The sequence below is a fragment of the Cucurbita moschata genome, unplaced genomic scaffold (genome assembly GCF_002738365.1).
Source record: "Cucurbita moschata cultivar Rifu unplaced genomic scaffold, Cmos_1.0 Cmo_Scf00009, whole genome shotgun sequence".
In the NCBI taxonomy this organism is placed as follows: Eukaryota; Viridiplantae; Streptophyta; class Magnoliopsida; order Cucurbitales; family Cucurbitaceae; genus Cucurbita; species Cucurbita moschata.
Genome location: NW_019268525.1, coordinates 5,802,720 through 5,820,662, shown reverse-complemented (window position 1 = coordinate 5,820,662; position 17,943 = coordinate 5,802,720). Strand labels below are relative to the sequence as shown.

Below are 17,943 nucleotides of genomic sequence, written 5' to 3'. Positions count from 1 at the left end.
TTCATATCACTAATTGCCCATATGCTTTGCGTTCTAATGCGCCCATGTGTTTTGGCTTATAAATTTGTTGACAAAATGAGTTCTTTTTTTTCACCCATTTTCCTTCTTTTTAAAAGATTTTTTTTTGTTTCTATGTGTCGAGTTTGATCTTAGGTCAAAATTTGTAGCGGTTTAGTCAAGTATGCATGTTCGATCGACGGGACTTTTTTCGATTGTTTGGTTCAAAGAATATAGATTTGAAAAAAAAAAAAAAAAGAATAAAGCATTACACTTGTTATAGATTATTTGTTTGTAAAGGGGAGAACGACTATACTCGTGGATAATAGAATTGGTAAGTATTCTAGAGTTGATGTAACAGGCCCGTTACGTATTACTATCAGATTTTAAAATACGTCTGTTATGGAAAGGTTTACACACCCTTTGATTTCTAATGGGGCCAAAAATTGTGATCTTAGATTTCAGTTCTTTCCACACTCGTAGAGGTGGGGAATTTCATACCAGTAGTGCACATAGAATCCACTTGCTTTTTTGGGTGCCATCAATTTCATATACATTGACCCATAACTTAATACATTATTGACAGTGGAGACCTCAATCCAGCCCAAAACAGGTCACTCAAGTGGAAATCGTTGAGAAGATCGAAGGTGACTGAAGCCAACCAAATTGCTCTCGAGTCGCACGTGTATGTCACCCATGTCATCCAAACGCACACATATGCCACCAGCCAAATTATCGAGACCCAACATTAAATTACTTAAACTTACTTACATTATCCGGAAAAAAATACACAATATTTGGACATTACATTGTTTCAACCGGAAAAACTTGAAGATTCAAACTTTTGACTTTTTAGTCAAACATATATATATATATATATATATACATGTATATGATCGATTGACTTATGTTTAGATGAACGAAGATCCCGATAAAAAGAAATATTAATGTAATGAGAATCGAAATGGAGTAATTTTATTAAGAGAGAGAAATTGCAATATACATGGTGGGTAGATAGATAAATAGAATGTTGTAGAAAGCATCAACTATAGTTCTTGGAATTATAGCTGAGCTGATGATCTTGAATATGGATATCAATCCCATCAAACTTGTAGCCCAAGAGGGGAAGTATCCAAGCCTTTGGTTTCAATGCCATCCTTAACTTCAATGGCTTCCTTCTTGTAAATATACCTACTTGACACCCAAACAAACACTCCCAAATTCACCGTAGATATCACCAAAAGAAACCCATAGTAGTAATCCAAATGAGACTCATTCAAGTTGTTCCCAATCCAGCTCTTGCCCCCGTTTTCTCCCGTGATTTTATCGACCACCGTGACCAGAAAACTGTTGAGGAAGTTCCCGACTCCGATCCCACTTGTGAAGAATGTAGTTCCAAGGCTTTGCATGTGTTCCGGGGATTGGTCGTAGAAGAACTCGAGCAACCCGATTGCGTTGAAAACGTCCGCAATGCCAAGGAGGATGTATTGTGGCAATAGCCAGAGGATGCTCATGGGGACTACTTGTTTAGGATGCACAATATGGTTGGTTTGGATTACGTGCATTCTTCGAACCTCGACCGCGTACGCAATTGCAATGGCTATGATTTGGATGACGAAACCGATGCCTAGCCTTTGGAGTAGAGTGATTCCTCTAGTGTTTCCGGTTTTTCGACGCATGAACGGGACGAAGTAGTGATCGTATATCGGAACCGAGATGAGCATGGAGAGCGTGACAAAGCTGCCAAGGGAGGCTGCTGGGATTTGGAAGCCATGGGAAAGAGTTCGGTTTAAGGTGGTGCCTTGTTTGACAAAGAGGGTGTTGATTTGAGCCCAAATGGTGCTTGGGACAAGGGTGGCTAACCAGATTATGATCATGCCTAACACCTGCTTGGTCCCTTCCACTTGAGTCACCGTACATTTCCGACTTGACGAATTTGTGTCATCTTTGATTGCAGCTCTGTCCAAGAATCTACAACCAAATCAAAGCACAAAATTAGTCGAACAATCGTAGATAAAAGATTCAAACATCTTACGTATTGATCAATAATATATATCTGGATCAGTTGAGTTATTGTCAAATTGGTTGAAGTTACCGTCCAACGTGTTTCATTTTTAGTGATGTGAATATTGGAGTGTTGGGCATGGCATTATGGAAAGGGAAAAGAGTTGGGTGTCATTGAATGCGGAGGCTTTGTGCGCCCACCATGATGGTGCGCACTTAGTGAAGGTTGGAAAAATTGAAACGGGTGGTTTGTGTGTGTGGGGCGGCAGAAGGGGCTGAGGATGACTAGCTGTGTTGCTTTCTTACACAAACCCCACTTGGGGTAAGTGAATGCGACCATTCCCAAAGCAAAAGATCTTTCCTAATATGCACAAACTATAACGCTCTACGTTGTTTCGAAACCTAAATTCGATACTTGATGACTTTGACATTTTCCTGTAACAAGGTTACGTTACTTATCCTACAACTTTAAGAGTACAAGATTCGATTGTATTTTAGTATCCGTTCAAATCTAGATTCGATACTTAATGGTCCCAACATTCCCCTACGTAGGAGTAGATTTAGTGTCAGATTCTAGACAATTATAAATTGACGACTACGTCTTTGAGACTCGTACGGTTTTTATTCATTATTCAAGTATTTAGGTGGGCTATGTTCGAGCCACTAGTGTCTTCATTTTCGAATAATTCTAAATTATTTTTATTTGAAAGAAGAGTATTTTATTTATTTATAAAGTTATACATTCATAATTTAGTTTTTATTTTTATTTTTTAATTATTAGGAATTTATCATAGGGTCTTGTCTACATCCCGAAGGGACCCCTCTAACTATCGATGCAGGATAACCCAACAATCTCTCTCGATCTCACCTAGTTGATATCACTTCTTAATGTCATTGAAGGGCTACCTAAACGTCTCTCGTATTTATAGACCATAATAAAAATTAGATTATTATCCTACTTACCACCATTAAATTTTTTTATCTATAAAATATAGATATATACTGGTAGAAAAAATAATATATATACCTGAAAATGGGAGTATGCTCGACCTGCCTTCTTCCTCCGGCGGCGGCGGCGTTACGGGAGTAAGTGTGCAATTCCAGCTCATAAAGCTCAGCGGAGGTTGGCGGAAGCTGGAGGTTCCGGTTCCGAAAGGCGGTGATGGGGACCTGAATGAAGTCCCGAGCCAGGGTGCGAGATTTGGTAACCTTGTGCCTGTAAAGGGGAGTTCCGAAGTAGAAGATGAGCAGAGAAAAGAGAAGGCCGACGGTGGGAATCCCATAGCCGAGGCCCCACCCAAGGTTGTCTTGGATGTAGACAAGGCCGAGTGTGGCAAAGAGAGCGCCCAAGAATGAGCTGAACATCCACCAATTGAAGAACGATACTTTCATCTGCTTCTCCACTGGATTGAAGTCGTCGAATTGGTCCGCGCCAAAGGTAGAGATGTTCGGTTTCGTGCCTCCCGACCCGACCGCTATGGTGTACAGAGATATGTAGAAGAAGGCTACTTGTGATGCTGTGGCTTTGCTGCATATCCCATTGTTGCACCTTGGTTTTAAGCTCTTTACTGACACTGCCATTGTTAGAAACACCATTCCCTGTTGTTCGTTACCCAACTAACGCGTTAAATCACTACTCAATCCAAAAGCTTAACCTAATATATTAAAGTAACTATAATCTTTCATCAATATTCTAAGAGTCTTTCTAAATTTTAAAACACTATCTATTAAAGAGAGGTTTCCACACCGTTATAAGTAATGTTCTGTTCCCTCCCCAACAACTGATTGAGCTTATTATTCTATTATTACTACTTTTTTTTTTGGTGTCGAGGAACGATCATTTATGGCTCGGCTTCAATAATACAGTTTCGTATTGAATTTCTCAGTTGGAAATTCGAGTTTTGAGGTTTACCATGACGTAGATGAGAGATGAGAAGGTGAAAGTCCAAAAGCGACCGAGGAAAGAATCAGCAATGTAAGCGCCAAAGATGGGAGTAAGCCATACGCATCCTGACCAGTTATTGACATTTCTAACCGACGAGACAGTGTCTTCGTGAAGTTGAGTTGTCAAATAATTCACCAAATTCGAAGCTATACCATAAAACGCCATCCTTTCAAACGCTTCATATCCTGAAACCAAGAACAATTCCCACTTCAATTCCTATACAAAAATTAAAAAATAAGCACTTTCTAAACCGAATTCTCAAAATCTGGCATCGATCAGAAAAAGAAAAAGATAAGAATGATGGTATTACTACGAGTACCGTAGTTTTCAAATAAAATCAATAGCCAAATTTAAATTCATCGATGTATTGTGTTTAACCGTGGTAACCCGCACGTACCTACAAGAAAAGCACAAGCTTTCCATTTGCCAGTGTTGGAGGCAAGAACAGGGTGGCCACGAAGATCCACAGTGCCATCTTGGGTGAGGTCCTTGGTCTCCATTAAAGAAGGCAAGCAATAAGAATGAAGGTGGTGAAGGATATGTGTGTTATAATGCCTATAAATAAGGTGGGAAGAGCATAATAATAAAGGACTTCATGGCTTTACTTACACGTATTAAGTAGTTGAAAACTAAGTGTATTATTATTATTATTATTAGTGGTGTAGTTTGGTTCATGGAGAGTTGGAATCTTATGGACCCCTTTCCAAAATGTTGACTCAAAAATGGGTGGGTCTAGATTCAACCCACTTTTATTTCACCACCTCAAACACTGATGGCGACTGCATGTAAACCTTGGTGTCATCCGAATTCACACTGGATTAATATATATTACTCTAACGGTTCAAGTTCACTGCACATATTATCTACTTTAACCTGTTAGGTATGGCTATCGGCCTCATAGTTTTAAAATATGTTTATTAGAGAGAGGTTTAACCCTAATAAAAAAAGATTTCGTCTCTTTATCTGATGTGGATCTCACAATCCACCATACTTGAAATCTTAGCGTTCTTTCTCAAAATCCACAACCATGAGAAACTATGACTAATGGGCACGTGGTAAATGGATATACATACGAGAATGGAGAGGCAGGTAACTTTCTACCGTCTCTCAGCTCATTTGAATTCTATAAGTATTGTCGTATTGTATTTAACCATTAAACTCGAACACTCGAATGGTAAGTTTTGGATAAGTTCTTTCTCAAAACGTCTCCATGATAGTTTTTTTTTTAGGAGTATAGGAAGGAAAGTGAGTCGGGTTTGAAGCCTACTTGCATGTGACTAAATCAAAAGAGGGGAACAAAAAGATATGCAACTTTTAGGGCAAAATTTCTTTTTGTTACATCATTCTTTTTCTTACTAGTTGTTAGTCAACGTTCGGGTGATAAAATATTGCAAAAGTGTCATCATACAGTGCATCAACAGTCCAACCCCACTACCGATAGATATTGTCATATTTAACTTCTTTTTTTTTTTCTTTTGGGCTTTCACACGTTTATAAATAATGATTTGCTCCTCTTTCTGACTGATGTGAGATCTCACAATCCATTCCCCTTCAAAGTCCAACGTCTTTGCTAGTACTCGTTCTTCTCTTTCATCGACGTGCGATCTCATAATCCACCCCTTTTAGGGCCCAACGTCCTCGCTGACACCCGCGATATCAAATCCATAGAGATTTTAGAAAAAAAATATATATATATCTTTTATTGAATTTTAAATGAATATATATTAATTTATATAAATTAGAACAACAAATATGATATTTGGTAGTCACATTTTTTAAAATTCAAATTTGGTAAAATTAATGACAAAAAATGAAAACAAAAAAAGAAAAAGGCACGTGACGAGAAATTAAAATCATAATATTAAATTCAGCAGCGCCTCCCCGTATCCCTTGCCGCCCTCCGCCGTCTCCTCCGTCACGTCCACATGTCATCCGCCGCAGATTCTTCCACCTCTCCCAAACACTTTTTTTTACTCTAAATATCACATATTCCTGAACATTGTATTATTTATTACGATGTATCATATTTTTTATAATAAAAATTATTCATTCAAAAACTCTTTAAAACAAATCTTTTTCAAAAATATTAAAAAAAAAATGATTATTCAAGTGACCAGTGATTAGGACACTTACTTCGATTAAGTCTGAAAGAATGATAATACAATACCATCAACTTTTCGTTCATCATTCTAACATTTTTTTTCTACTCTAACGGTAAAGTTTTGAATTAGTTTACGGAATTTAAATGATTCTTTTAATATTATGAAACAAGTCGAAGTTAGAAAAGATATAATAATAATATGTTCGAGGATGGATAGGGAGGCCCATAAGACGTTAGAAAAGCCAATAATTTGGGTTGCATTGGAGCGAGGGAAGGCAAGTAATTGGTAGGAATGGCAACAAATTGAAGGACCCTCAATCAATAGTCACCCTATGGCTATGTGTAAATGGTCCAAAAAGGTGTGTATTTATCATAACTTGATCATGTCTTGAAAGCAACATAGCTTTGATACCAAATTATCTACTTGCCCCACATACCCAAAGATTCTCTCAACCTTGTAGAATCAAGGGGACAAACTTATTTATTATTCCCTCATTTTTCTATTAGGGTTTTGGTGGGTTTCGAATAATTTGTCGTTGCAATCTATGATCCACGCACCACTGTTGCAAAGGAGTGGCTACTGAGGCTCGCTGCTTTAGAAAGTTAGAGAGCATCCTCAATTAAGAAGTTAAACCATCTCACGGTCTAATTTAGCATCCTTGTGTTAATTTAAGGAGAATTCCCAGTATTTTGGTTATCTTTCCACTGGTTGAGTGGGTTCTTATAGGATCTTGGTTTAGTTTAGAGGATGGTTCAATATAGGTGGGTTAGGTCTTCTACTTAGACTTGATTTATGTGAACTAGACGCAACTTTTGGCATTAAATCCATCGCTAGGAAGAGACTTTCACACCTTTATAAAGAATGTTTCGTTCCCCTCTCCAGCCGATGTGGGACCTTACAATAAGATAATGTCACGTGTCATCGTTTCGCTTTGAAAAAGTACAAAAGTTTTGGAATATAGATCCAATTGTATGAGAGGAACGAGGGAAGGAAATTAATGGATCCAGCCAATCTCCGTACAAAATTGGGTTAGGATTGGATCAATTATGTTGGGTGCTCGAGTTAGGTTAAGAGGCATGCATAGCGACTTGACAATGCCAAATGACTGCTCTACCAGGGAAGGGATCTTCCCATCTCACCTCAACTTTTGTCTTTTTACAACCTATTTTTGCCCAAATAAGAAATTTTGGCAACAATATTCATTTGATACCGACTCAACTGATATGCGACATGTTTAACCCCCGAGCTATGAAGGTACGAGCTTTTCTACTCGAGAACAATGCAGAAAAGAGAAGATGGTAGGATTTTTGGGGAAATATTTTTGTCGAGCATCCTTTATGGAAGTTCCCTCAACACGTTTTTCTCTGTAGAACAAAGAAGAATCAAAGCTACGGTTTAATGTTTTTACTTAGATTTTGACATTTAAGAATGTCGATAATTCTCATATAAGCGTTGTGGTAGCAAATGATAAGCGTGCATGGCTAGAAATGTGAGACAAGCCAAACTACAAACAAGCATTGATATAATGTATAACCTTGTCATACAAACAAGCATTGATATAATGTATAACCTTGTCATGCCCTCCATGGTCTTCTTGCTAGACAATAGGAACATCGCATAGCCTTTCACGTTAATTCAACGAGCAACATTCCTTGAAGAGTGTAGAAACCTCTTCCTAGTAGACGCGTTTTAAAACCGTTAGACTGCTAATGATGGACTTAGGCTATTACGTCACTGATAAAATCATGGTTAATCTTTGAAGCCTCAACTTTTTGAGTTTAAGGGAAGATAATTCTTGTGGGCTTGTAGGAGGGAGAGTTACATGGGGAATATTTTAGCTTTCCTTCAAGGCGGCAGCAGCATCTTTATACAACATAAACCATGCCCACTTCAAGAAGAGACACTGGTGGCACCTTAAGTGCAACATCTGCGCCTCTGCAATTCCTTCTCAGAAAGTTGTAGCCATAGTTAATAGCCAGCCTCTTCAACACAGACGATCCTTGCTTCGCCCGCACGTGCGAATGCCCGAGAATGAACGCTGTCCCAGATTGCTGTGCTGCTACAAGGTCTTCTAGCTCTTCATGCAGCAAGGCTTCTGTTTCAGCTTGTGAGTCACCTTCAAAATCATCATCATCTATAGCAAACCTGACTCTTCGTTCTTCTCCCATTGGCTCCATTTCGATCACATCACCAATGCTATCGACAGTTTGGAACCCGACCGATACACTTCCAGGTTGCACAGTTTCTTCATAAGCAGTTGCATCTGCAAATGCTATGGTTCCAATCACAGCCAGTCGACACTCGCCCGTTGAGTCATTTGAATGGGATGCATCGTCCTCGCTGCAAGAGTTGCCTCTTTGCTTTCTGTACCAATCATAACGGATGAAGTCTGCCAGTTTCTTGACTAATTCCGATTCAAATGAGTCCACATCCTGGTGAACATCACGGTAGCCATATCGAACAATGCACCTGTACGACCGATGTGTAGCTGGGCCTACTCTTCCGACGAGATATCGCTCAGCTGGAGGTACAAAAGGAACCGGTACCGACTTTATACATACAAAGACAAGAATGCGATGAAATGCCGGGAGGTTGGTGACAAACCGGGAGAAGTTGGCAGGGATGCCTGAGGTAAGATCAGTGAAGACTAATCCAATGCCCGGGACACGAGCAATCCCAAGGCTCGGCCCCAATGCTAGTAACCATTCTAATGAAACCTTGTTGTGAAGATCAAATTCATACTTCTTGATGGTGGCAAAGTGCCATACAAACATAATGGTCATGAGGAAGAGAGCTAAAAGAATGGGGAGCCAAGCGCCCTCCCTGAACTTGGTGAGTGAAGCAGAGAAGTAGAGCAGTTCAACAGATCCAAAGAAGATCAAGAAGGAGAGAGCCAAAAGTGGGGATTTGTTCCAACAGAGAACAATCACCAAAGATGTAAGACATGTTGTCACCAACATCACAGTCATTACAGCTAGACCTGCAAATAAAAAATAAGTGGCTAATTGCTATCAGATCTTTATGGTTTAAACCATACTTTTTAAACGTTTGAGGCAAACGGAGGTCGAACAGAGTAGGACTCTGCCTCAAGAGATGGGGCAGACAACTCAGAACGGGAAGTATGTGAATAAGAACTGTTGAGGATTGTTGGGAGGGAGTCCCATATTGACTAATTTAAGGAATGATGATGATTCCTTCTCCATTGGTATGAGGCCTCAACGCCACGAGAGATAATGCTCAAAGTGGACAATATTATACCATTGTGGAGGTTCGTGGTTTCTAACATGGTATCAGAATCATGCCTTTAACTTAGTCATGTCAATAGAATCCTCAAATGTCGAACAAAGAATTGTGAGTCTCGAAGGTGTAGTCAAAAGTGACTAAAGTGTCAAACAAAGGGCTTTGTTCGAGGACTCCAAGGAGTCGAGCCTCGATTAAGGGGAGACTGTTTGAGGGCTCCATAGGCCTCAGGGGAGGGGCTCTGTGTTGTACTTTGTTCGAGGGGAGGATTGTTGAGAGGCCTTTTGGGGAAGCCCAAAGCAAAGCCACGAGAGTTTATGCTCAAAGTGGACAATATCAATATCATTGTGGAGGTTCGTTGTTTTTAACAAGAACGTCGAGAACGGAATGTTTGTATTCCAAGTTGGCAAAAATGTAGCATTTGAAAAGTACATTGCAACCGACTCACCTGAAGCATTTCCGAGGTGTTTTATGTCTCTAAATCCGATGGTAACAGCGACACAGAGAATCATAAGAATCCAGTTGATCTCTGGAATGTAGATTTGGCCATGGATCTTATCAGAGGTATGAACGACCTTCACTCTAGGGAAGCAACCAAGGGACTGGCTCTGGTTAATAATGGAGAATGTTCCACTGATGATTGCTTGGCTTCCCACAACCGAAGCAAGTATAGCAATTGTAAGCACTGGCCACCTCACACTCTCTGTTTCCACAAAACATGATGGTGTTGAAGAACTATAATTTATACATCTCAAATGAGAGTCGCGAAGAATTTTGATCGGTGATTCGTACCTGGAACGGAAACATAGAAGCCAATGTTTTTGGTGGTATGGTGATGCTGTGATAAGTAAGCAGCTTGGCCCATGTATGCTAATATAAGCGCTGGATACACCAGAAAAGTGAAAGCAATCTGAAGCGGGGCGACGCGAGGCGAGACAGGACAAAGCAGGATTGTCAGTCTACTTGTTTATGAAAAGGGAAGTTACAACTTAAAGGCCATTGAAAACTGAATCACCTGTATTGCAGTGTATGAGAAGTGACCAAGATCAGCAAACATTGCTTCTGAGCCTGCAATTCAATCAAGTATTCGATAAGCCCACATAGATCTTCAGAATTCGATCTCGAAATATCGTAGCTATTGAGTTATAACTGAATGTTTCTACATGAAATAGAGAACAGCCGAAACAGGAGAGAAAGAATACCTGTTATGCACAACAATATACCCCCCAACGACATCCAACCGCTCTTCCTCGTTTTCTCCAAAAACTTGAACATGTAATACGGAGAAAGAGCTCGATAAACATGTGGATTCCAGTGTATAATATTGTATAAGCCAAGGGTACTGATGCAGAGTAGCCAAGTCAATACAATGGGAGCAAAGACGAAGCCGACTCGATGTGTCCCATAGTGTTGAAGTGCAAATAGACAAACCAAGATAAAACAAGTGATTGGAACCACTGCATCTGCAGGAAGGTAACTTCTTGATGTTAACTATAAGAACACGTAGATAAGAACTAATGGAATGATAAACCAAATCTTCCATCAAAATTTTAAATCCAAATCTTCGAAAAAGTAAACACTTTAACAACGAGTTTTAGAAGCTCGGATCTCTACCGCTCATTCGAATAGAACACCCGAAGCCTAAAGGTCTATAATCTAGAGAAGTCATAGATATTAGAAGCTACACAGCCTAGCTGATTCTTTGCTCCAAGTTACACAAAACATCATTTGAGAATCAAGCCTCTCAAATTAGCAATTCATACTAATCTTAAACATAAACAGGTTCCTCAGTTAGTAATTAAGTTTAGTTTGAAAAGGAAAAACTGAAAAGTTTAATGACAATCTGGTTATGAATAGCTCCCCGACATCAACTGAGGATGAAAAGAGAGCAGGACAAGAACCAATGAACAGGAAGTTGACTGTGTTTGTGGGTCCCTCCTTGACACTCAGTCCAAAGAAAACTAAAAGAACTCACTGGAACCTTCTGTCTTATCATCAGTTAGAAAAGAAGCACAGTTTTTTATTGGATACAGCTAACTCATTTCCATTGTCTCTCCAAAATCTGCCCTCTATTATTAAAACTAGACAAAAGTTTCAGAAAGTATCTCAAAAATTTGACAAAGATATCAGTCAATTTGATTTCCCAAGTTCCTTTCTAGGCTGTCTTCTTAAACTTCTTGTATTACACTTTTAATCACTGTAAACTTAGTTTCAACTTAGAAACTTGTAGATCTTTTGTTATTGTTCCATTTTTTGTTGAAATTTATCGACACCCAATTGTTCTTAATGATAATTAAACTAAGAGCCCCGATGATAATTGATGTTTTATCTACTAACCAACGGATAACTCGACAGAAAACTAAAAGGGATGTTCTAAGTCAAGGTGCTTACACTGATGGTGTGCCTTGGTCATGGATAACTCAAGCCCAGAAACTGCTGAAAAGACTGCACAAAAGAACAAAAAAACATTATTATAAACTACTTGAAGGGACAAGAGAAAATGGAAGAAGAAGAACTGTGTACCAGAAATGGCAGGAGTGAGGAGCCCATCTCCAATAACCATACAAGTTCCTAGAAGAACAAGAATCAACAAGGCAGTGTGAAGAGCTCTGTGCTTCTCCAGCAACAATTTAACCTTAGATTGCTTCTTCTTCTCCGGTGGATGTTCTAGCAAGTAAGTGGAAAGAGCTTCATCTGCAACTTGTTTGTTGGGGAGAAGGCTTACTTTGGCATGTCTGCAAATTAACGAGTACAGAGCAAAAGTTCCACCTGCAATGGCGATTTCATAACAATTCATCATATGGGTTTTGATGCTTTTTTGATTTCTTAACCATATGCTTCTTTCTTTCTTTTACCTTCACCATTGTCATCAGCTCTAAGAACCACAAAGACATACTTGAAAAGGGGAACTATAGTGAGAGTCCAGAAGACAAATGAAAGAACACCATAGATTTCTTCATTAGTATCTGAATGTTGGATGTCTTCTGCAAAAGTGCTTCTGTAAACGTAGAGGGGAGAGATGCTTAAATCGCCATAGACGACACCAAGGCTTTGATAGGCCAATACAAGAACCGTTTTCCAAGAATCCTTCTGAAAGAAACCCAAAATTACAGGCGATTCAACTTCTGGGTGTTCTTAGAATGAAGAAATATGGAGAAGTTGAAGCTTAGAGATTCGATTGAACACAAACCTTTGAAGTATCCCAACACTTCCCATGCTCAAGATCCATAGCTTCTTTATCTCGATCTTCAAGCTAAATCCTATAGATCACAAAACCCTCATCTGTATTCCCCTGGAAATGGAGAAAAATGAGATAAGAGAAGATAACTCACTCACTTTTGAGTAAACCCACTTGATTTCTGTATCAAACCGCCATTAAAACTGAAAACAGAGGAGAAATAGAGGGATTTGTTAGACAGAAAATCGGAGTTCGAGGATATTATAATGAGCTCATAAATGCAGAATGGAGATCATGGGGACCCTCATCATTACAATCCCCATATGACAAGATTCTTGGAGCTTTCTCTTTCCAGTTGGTAAAACAGGAGAAACAAAACAGAAAACTAGTAAATAAGAAGAAGAAGAAGAAGAAGAAGAAGGGGGTGGGGCAAAACTCACTGTTAGGCCTCTGTTCTAACAAGCTCTGTTTCAATGGCGTCTGAAATTCCTGTTCACAAGAAAGAAACTGAAACGAAGGAAATCAGAAACGGGAGAATGAAAAAGAAAGAAGATCACGTGAGCTGATGACAGTTACAAAACAGTCCCACACAAACGAAGCGTCCACGAAGACGGTCGATTGATGGACACTGGAGTGGACCATATCCTCTCTCTCTCTCTCTTTTACAGAAGATATTAAGGCCTACCCATCAAAAGATTGTGCAAGATTGGCGTAATAAGCAAATCGAAAGGGAATAATGAATCTGGATGATCTTGATTTTGAACATTTTTCTTGAAAGGAGCAATGTTTTTTTGGATTTGTTTTTCTTGGATTTGGGTAAAAAGCAAAGGCATGTGACTCATAATGGGGTTGCTTTCCAAAAGACATGATGGCCGAACATGCCCTTTATTACTCCAAACCAAAGCTTATCATATTTCCAGCTTTTTTCAATGCCCTTTTTCAGAGCTGTTGAAAGTTTTCAGTGTTCCGCCATTTTTAAGCTTCATTTCCTACACCCACTTCGTCTTTTGTTCTAAAACTCTCTGGTTTTTATGTTTTTATGGTGGTGATGATGAAGACCCATTTACTAAAAACCTCCAATTCTGAAGCTGGAGAAGAGCTTGGGGGGGATTGCGTTGTTCTTCAATGGCGATGGGGCTGATGGTCGGCCATACCGTTTTCTTGGGTTGAGATTTTGCAAGCATTGGGATTGGAGAAGGTCTTGGAAATGGAAATTGTGAAGATCCATAAGCTTGCTTTGAAATGATAAATTGTTGATAACTTTTAATCCTCCAGCTTCAAAAATGCTACCGGATTGAGTTATGAATTTATTTAGAATGAAAATTTTAAATATTAATTGATTCAGAGAAGATTAGAAGTTACAAATAATTTTTATTTATCTAAAATTCAATTATAAATACAATTTTTTTTTTAATTCAAATAATTGGATTTGGTCTAAAAAAAATTCCCGTCCTAATTCAACCAATCTAGGAATATCCAGACTAATTAATTCTCTAAGTTTAAAATAAAATCCAACTCATTTAAAAAATATATATTTATCAATTCTAATTAATATAGTTAAAATTCAAACTTTAAAGTATAATTTTCACCTATCAAATGTGTCGGTTTTAAAATTCAATTAGATAGGAGCTAAATTTAAATTCTAAAATCTAAAAAACCCATAAATCGTGTTCGAGTTAGTGGTCGAGATTAATTTGATAAAAAACAAAAATGAATGAGGGGAATGAAGAATATGATCAGGTGTATAATAATAAAGAATATAGGAGAAGAGGAATTTATGGATCAAATTACGATGAAAAGGAACCAAATGGACAAGAACAAACATGTGATAATATAATATATGACTCGAATATTTTATTTTATGAAAATATATATATATATATATATATATATATATATATATATATATATATATATATATATATAATATGTTTTGATTGTTGTGATTGGAAAATTAAATATTAGGAGGAAGGGGCACCGGCGGAGGTCTCAATTTTGTTGCCAAACGAAGACATATGTTGTATATTATGTACATTTTAGTTAAGTTTTCCTTGGTCGTCTCCGTGTTTGGTTGTCGATCGGTTTCGTATCAAACGGTTATGAACAAGCTTGATCTTTTCAGTCTTATTCAACTGTTTTAATCGATTTGGGTTTGGTTAAATGGAATTTTTAAAGTTTTTACGGGATACGTGAATGACTTTAGATAGATTACGCATATATTGAATGATGTAGGAGTGGCTCGACTCGTATGACTAGATGCCAATTTTCATCGATCAGAGTAGAACCCACCAAAGTCAGTTAGTAGATCAATTGGTCACCCTGTCACAAATATTTCAACCGCACAAATTGAAGTCCCTCATATATTTATATGTTTTTTTTATTATATAAGCATATATATATATATATATATATAACTCGAACAGAGAATTATTTCACGGAGTATTTTTAATATTCAATATTTTCAAAATTTTATTTTTTTAGATAACAGCAAACACATACAAGGCAACGATGAATTCAATTAATAAAATATGTTCGTGTTGCTTCCATACGGTCAAATTATGTTAAATTTGTGAATAAACAATTTATTTAGTATTTAAATACCATGCATATTGTGAACCATCATGTTTTTTTTTAATGAAATGCCACCTCTTTTGATTACGACCATGGATTGTTTTAAACCGAACTTTGATTTTGTTCCCTCACCAAGATTTCTTTTATAAAATTAACACACGATTTGATGCCAATTGTCTAACCTACTTTCAAATTTAATTCGCTCCCTGATCGGTAAGATAATACCAATAAAAAAAAATACATTTCTTGGAAATAATTCAATTACAGAACTCCAGAATTAAGCATGCTTAAAATAACATGATCGTGTTACATGAGATAAAGAATGTCGAATAATTAAGTGTCGATTTTAATTCTAAATTGTTATTTAAATTTTAAACACGAAGCATTATCAGATTATAAGTAATACTCGACTAAATGTGAAGTCCAAGAAAGAAGAAAGATGAGTAATTAATTTTATATATTCGGAAATGGATGGTACTAATAGTGACGTTTGAAGCATGAATCAATTCATTATATTTAAAGGGTGACATTGATGGGTAATGAAATTATTTATTTATTTATTTATTTGGGCGTCGTTGCTAATAACTTTGTGTGGTTTAAGCAGTATACATAATTATTGAAAGTTACTATCTACACCAACAATACTCTGCACCTTCTTTTCTATGACTCAATTATATAAATTCCGAAACCAATCATGTGAATGAAGATCTCGTACTCGTAACAAAAATTATTTCAAATTAAATGGGTAGCCTTGAATTTTACTTCACACCTAACCATACAGGTGGGCCCTAGGCTAGGATAGCCATTGAAATGTGGGGGGAAAGTGTACTTTTTAGCCATTAAAAATTTAGGTATTATTCAATGTGGTTTTCGCCCTTCATTATTTATAAATATAAAACGTCAGCGTTTCGTGAATAAAAAAAATTATGATCTTGATCGCTTTATTAGTTGATGTTTATAATTATTGATTAGATTTTGCAAAACGTGTTTCTAAATTTTCATTTTTCTTCCAAATTAACTTAGAAGACTTTAAAAAGTGATTTTAAGTGAAATTCATATTATTTTTAGAATTTTCAAAACCACTTTATTTTGTACCGTCTCAAACCATATCATTCTGATGTCGGGATGTTATAAAAACTTTCAAAAAAGTAATTTATATATATTAGAAGAGGATGAAATGTTAGGTTACCAAACTTCGGTAGTAATGGGTCCAATTAATGGCTCTATACAACCATATGGATAAGTCATTATTAATTGGTTTTCGATTTGATTTTGTTATACAATTTATTTCTTTCTTACTTTTTTATTTTTTTCGATACAAATACAAATATATGAAAGTGAAAAGATACCCGACTTTTATATTTGTGTTGATTATGAAATCTAACCCTATCTTTTTATATCAAATAGTCACAGTAGATTATAGATATTTTGAGAACATCTATTCTTATATCAAGGGATGTTGTTGGAATCGACAACAGTGATAGATGAATAGATTTGAGTCGAGTAATAGATGAAAGATAGAGCAGGTGTTCGTACCATCTTGTCATGCCAAAAATATAAGTTATTTGTGGTCCAAGAAAAAAAAAAAAAAAAAGGCTAAAATTTATGTGTGAAAACTTATTGGTTGGTTGAATTAATCAATAAATAATGGGCCAAGGTTCCAATGGCGAATATGCTTGTGATGTAATGAATTCGGCCCATTATGAACGTGGGACCTAACATTTTTAGGAGTAGACCTTTAGTCGGAGGTTTTGATTTAAAAAATTTAGCCGATAAAAAGACATACGAAACCTTAGCTTCATTGACTTTCTAAGGTATAACCTTCGCCCCGACATTAGTGGCTTAGCTCTTGCATTTCTTGCAAGCTTTTCTTTTATAGAGAGAGAGTATGAGAGCGGTACCAAAGATTAGGCCTAAAGAAGCATGAATTTTATGTTTTACTATCTTAATTTATTTTTCATTTTTATTGTATTTTTTAAAAAGGTATATCAAAATTAATACAGATAATTATTTGATTAAATTATTTGATTAAAAATATGTAAGTAATTTATTTATATATTTCTAAATAAAAGTAATTAATAATTACAATAATTTGTAATTATCTCTTTAAATAAGCAATTTATTAATGATATTAAGAATAATTAAACGGAACATCCAATGAAACCTCAAAAAAAACATATACAAATATTTCTTAGGAATATATTAAAGTTTTGAAAAGAAGAAGAGATAAAGAAAATACGAACATTATTCCGAATATGAAAATAGAAGCTTTTTTCAGTGGCCAACACCAGGGCTTGGAACATCACCATACATTCTATAAGGATCATTGTCCTTTGATTCATCATCCAATGACGACCCATCATCCATTTCTTCATGTTTACGAGCTCGGGCGACCGCCATGGCATGGCACGGTGGATGGTGAGCGGAGATGCAAAGAAAGAAGACGATGAGGGCAGGAAGGAGAAGGTGTGTGATTCTGATCATGTTGATGAGGTTGAGACGACCCATTTGGAGGGGGTTGATGGTAAAGTGGTATCATAAAGGAGCATCATGATGAAGCATGAAGAGGGTGTAGTTATTAGGATCTGAAAAGGTTAGGGTTCTCGTGGGTCATTCGTTCCATTTCATCATCAAAATGTTTGTTTCTTTTTTTTTTGTAAAGTCTTCTACGCTTTTTAATTTAAAATTTAAAATTTATCGATAAGAAATCAGTTAGACCGATGCAAATTGATCAACAAGCTAAAAACAGACCCAAACTAATCGATAAGCTAGAAACTGGTCTAAGTTATAAGCAATAAGTCAACGGTCAATCTAAGTTGATCAACAAGTCAAAGGCGGATCATCCAAAGAAGACCAACAATTTTAAGGGTCGATCATCTAAGAAGATAAAAAAAAAAAAAAAAAAA

At 36.9% G+C, this 17,943-nt stretch overlaps 2 protein-coding genes across 7 annotated transcripts; both read right to left on the bottom strand.

Annotated features, from left to right (window-relative positions):
• Positions 1-1,029: 1,029 nt before the first annotated feature.
• Positions 1,030-4,483, bottom strand: LOC111446965 (protein NRT1/ PTR FAMILY 5.1-like). The gene is made up of 4 exons (XM_023085910.1): positions 4,344-4,483; positions 3,914-4,131; positions 3,029-3,600; positions 1,030-1,968 (listed from the first exon to the last, which is right to left on the bottom strand). The coding sequence occupies exons 1-4, from the start codon at positions 4,444-4,446 to the stop codon at positions 1,101-1,103; spliced, it is 1,761 nt and encodes a 586-aa protein (XP_022941678.1). The 5' UTR covers positions 4,447-4,483; the 3' UTR covers positions 1,030-1,100.
• A 3,188-nt stretch (positions 4,484-7,671) lies between these two features.
• Positions 7,672-13,449, bottom strand: LOC111447728 (potassium transporter 2). Of its 6 annotated transcripts, none has more exons than XM_023087036.1 (11): positions 13,152-13,449; positions 12,907-12,973; positions 12,479-12,669; positions 12,144-12,378; positions 11,812-12,057; positions 11,680-11,733; positions 10,491-10,751; positions 10,304-10,356; positions 10,081-10,198; positions 9,737-9,991; positions 7,672-9,028 (listed from the first exon to the last, which is right to left on the bottom strand). In XM_023087036.1, the coding sequence occupies exons 3-11, from the start codon at positions 12,515-12,517 to the stop codon at positions 7,914-7,916; spliced, it is 2,376 nt and encodes a 791-aa protein (XP_022942804.1). In that variant the 5' UTR covers positions 12,518-12,669; positions 12,907-12,973; positions 13,152-13,449; the 3' UTR covers positions 7,672-7,913. The 6 variants fall into 6 exon arrangements, with proteins under 6 accessions (XP_022942804.1, XP_022942805.1, XP_022942806.1 ...); XM_023087037.1 differs by having other exon boundaries at positions 12,479-12,580; XM_023087038.1 differs by lacking the exon at positions 13,152-13,449 and having other exon boundaries at positions 12,479-12,548; positions 12,625-12,669; positions 12,907-13,119.
• Positions 13,450-17,943: the final 4,494 nt, after the last annotated feature.

Excerpts from the sequence above, each read along its gene's own strand:
- LOC111446965 (XM_023085910.1), bottom strand. The coding sequence starts at position 4,446 with ATGGAGACCAAGGACCTCACCCAAGATGGCACTGTGGATCTTCGTGGC. Across the intron at positions 4,132-4,343 it reads AGCTTGTGCTTTTCTTGTAG|GATATGAAGCGTTTGAAAGG; the intron begins GTACGTGCGGGT and ends TCTTGGTTTCAG. Across the intron at positions 1,969-3,028 it reads GAGCATACTCCCATTTTCAG|ATTCTTGGACAGAGCTGCAA; the intron begins GTATATATATTA and ends ATTTGGTTGTAG.
- LOC111447728 (XM_023087036.1), bottom strand. The coding sequence starts at position 12,517 with ATGGATCTTGAGCATGGGAAGTGTTGGGATACTTCAAAG. Across the intron at positions 12,379-12,478 it reads AGTGTTGGGATACTTCAAAG|AAGGATTCTTGGAAAACGGT; the intron begins GTTTGTGTTCAA and ends GGTTTCTTTCAG. Across the intron at positions 11,734-11,811 it reads CCTCACTCCTGCCATTTCTG|TCTTTTCAGCAGTTTCTGGG; the intron begins GTACACAGTTCT and ends TCTTTTGTGCAG.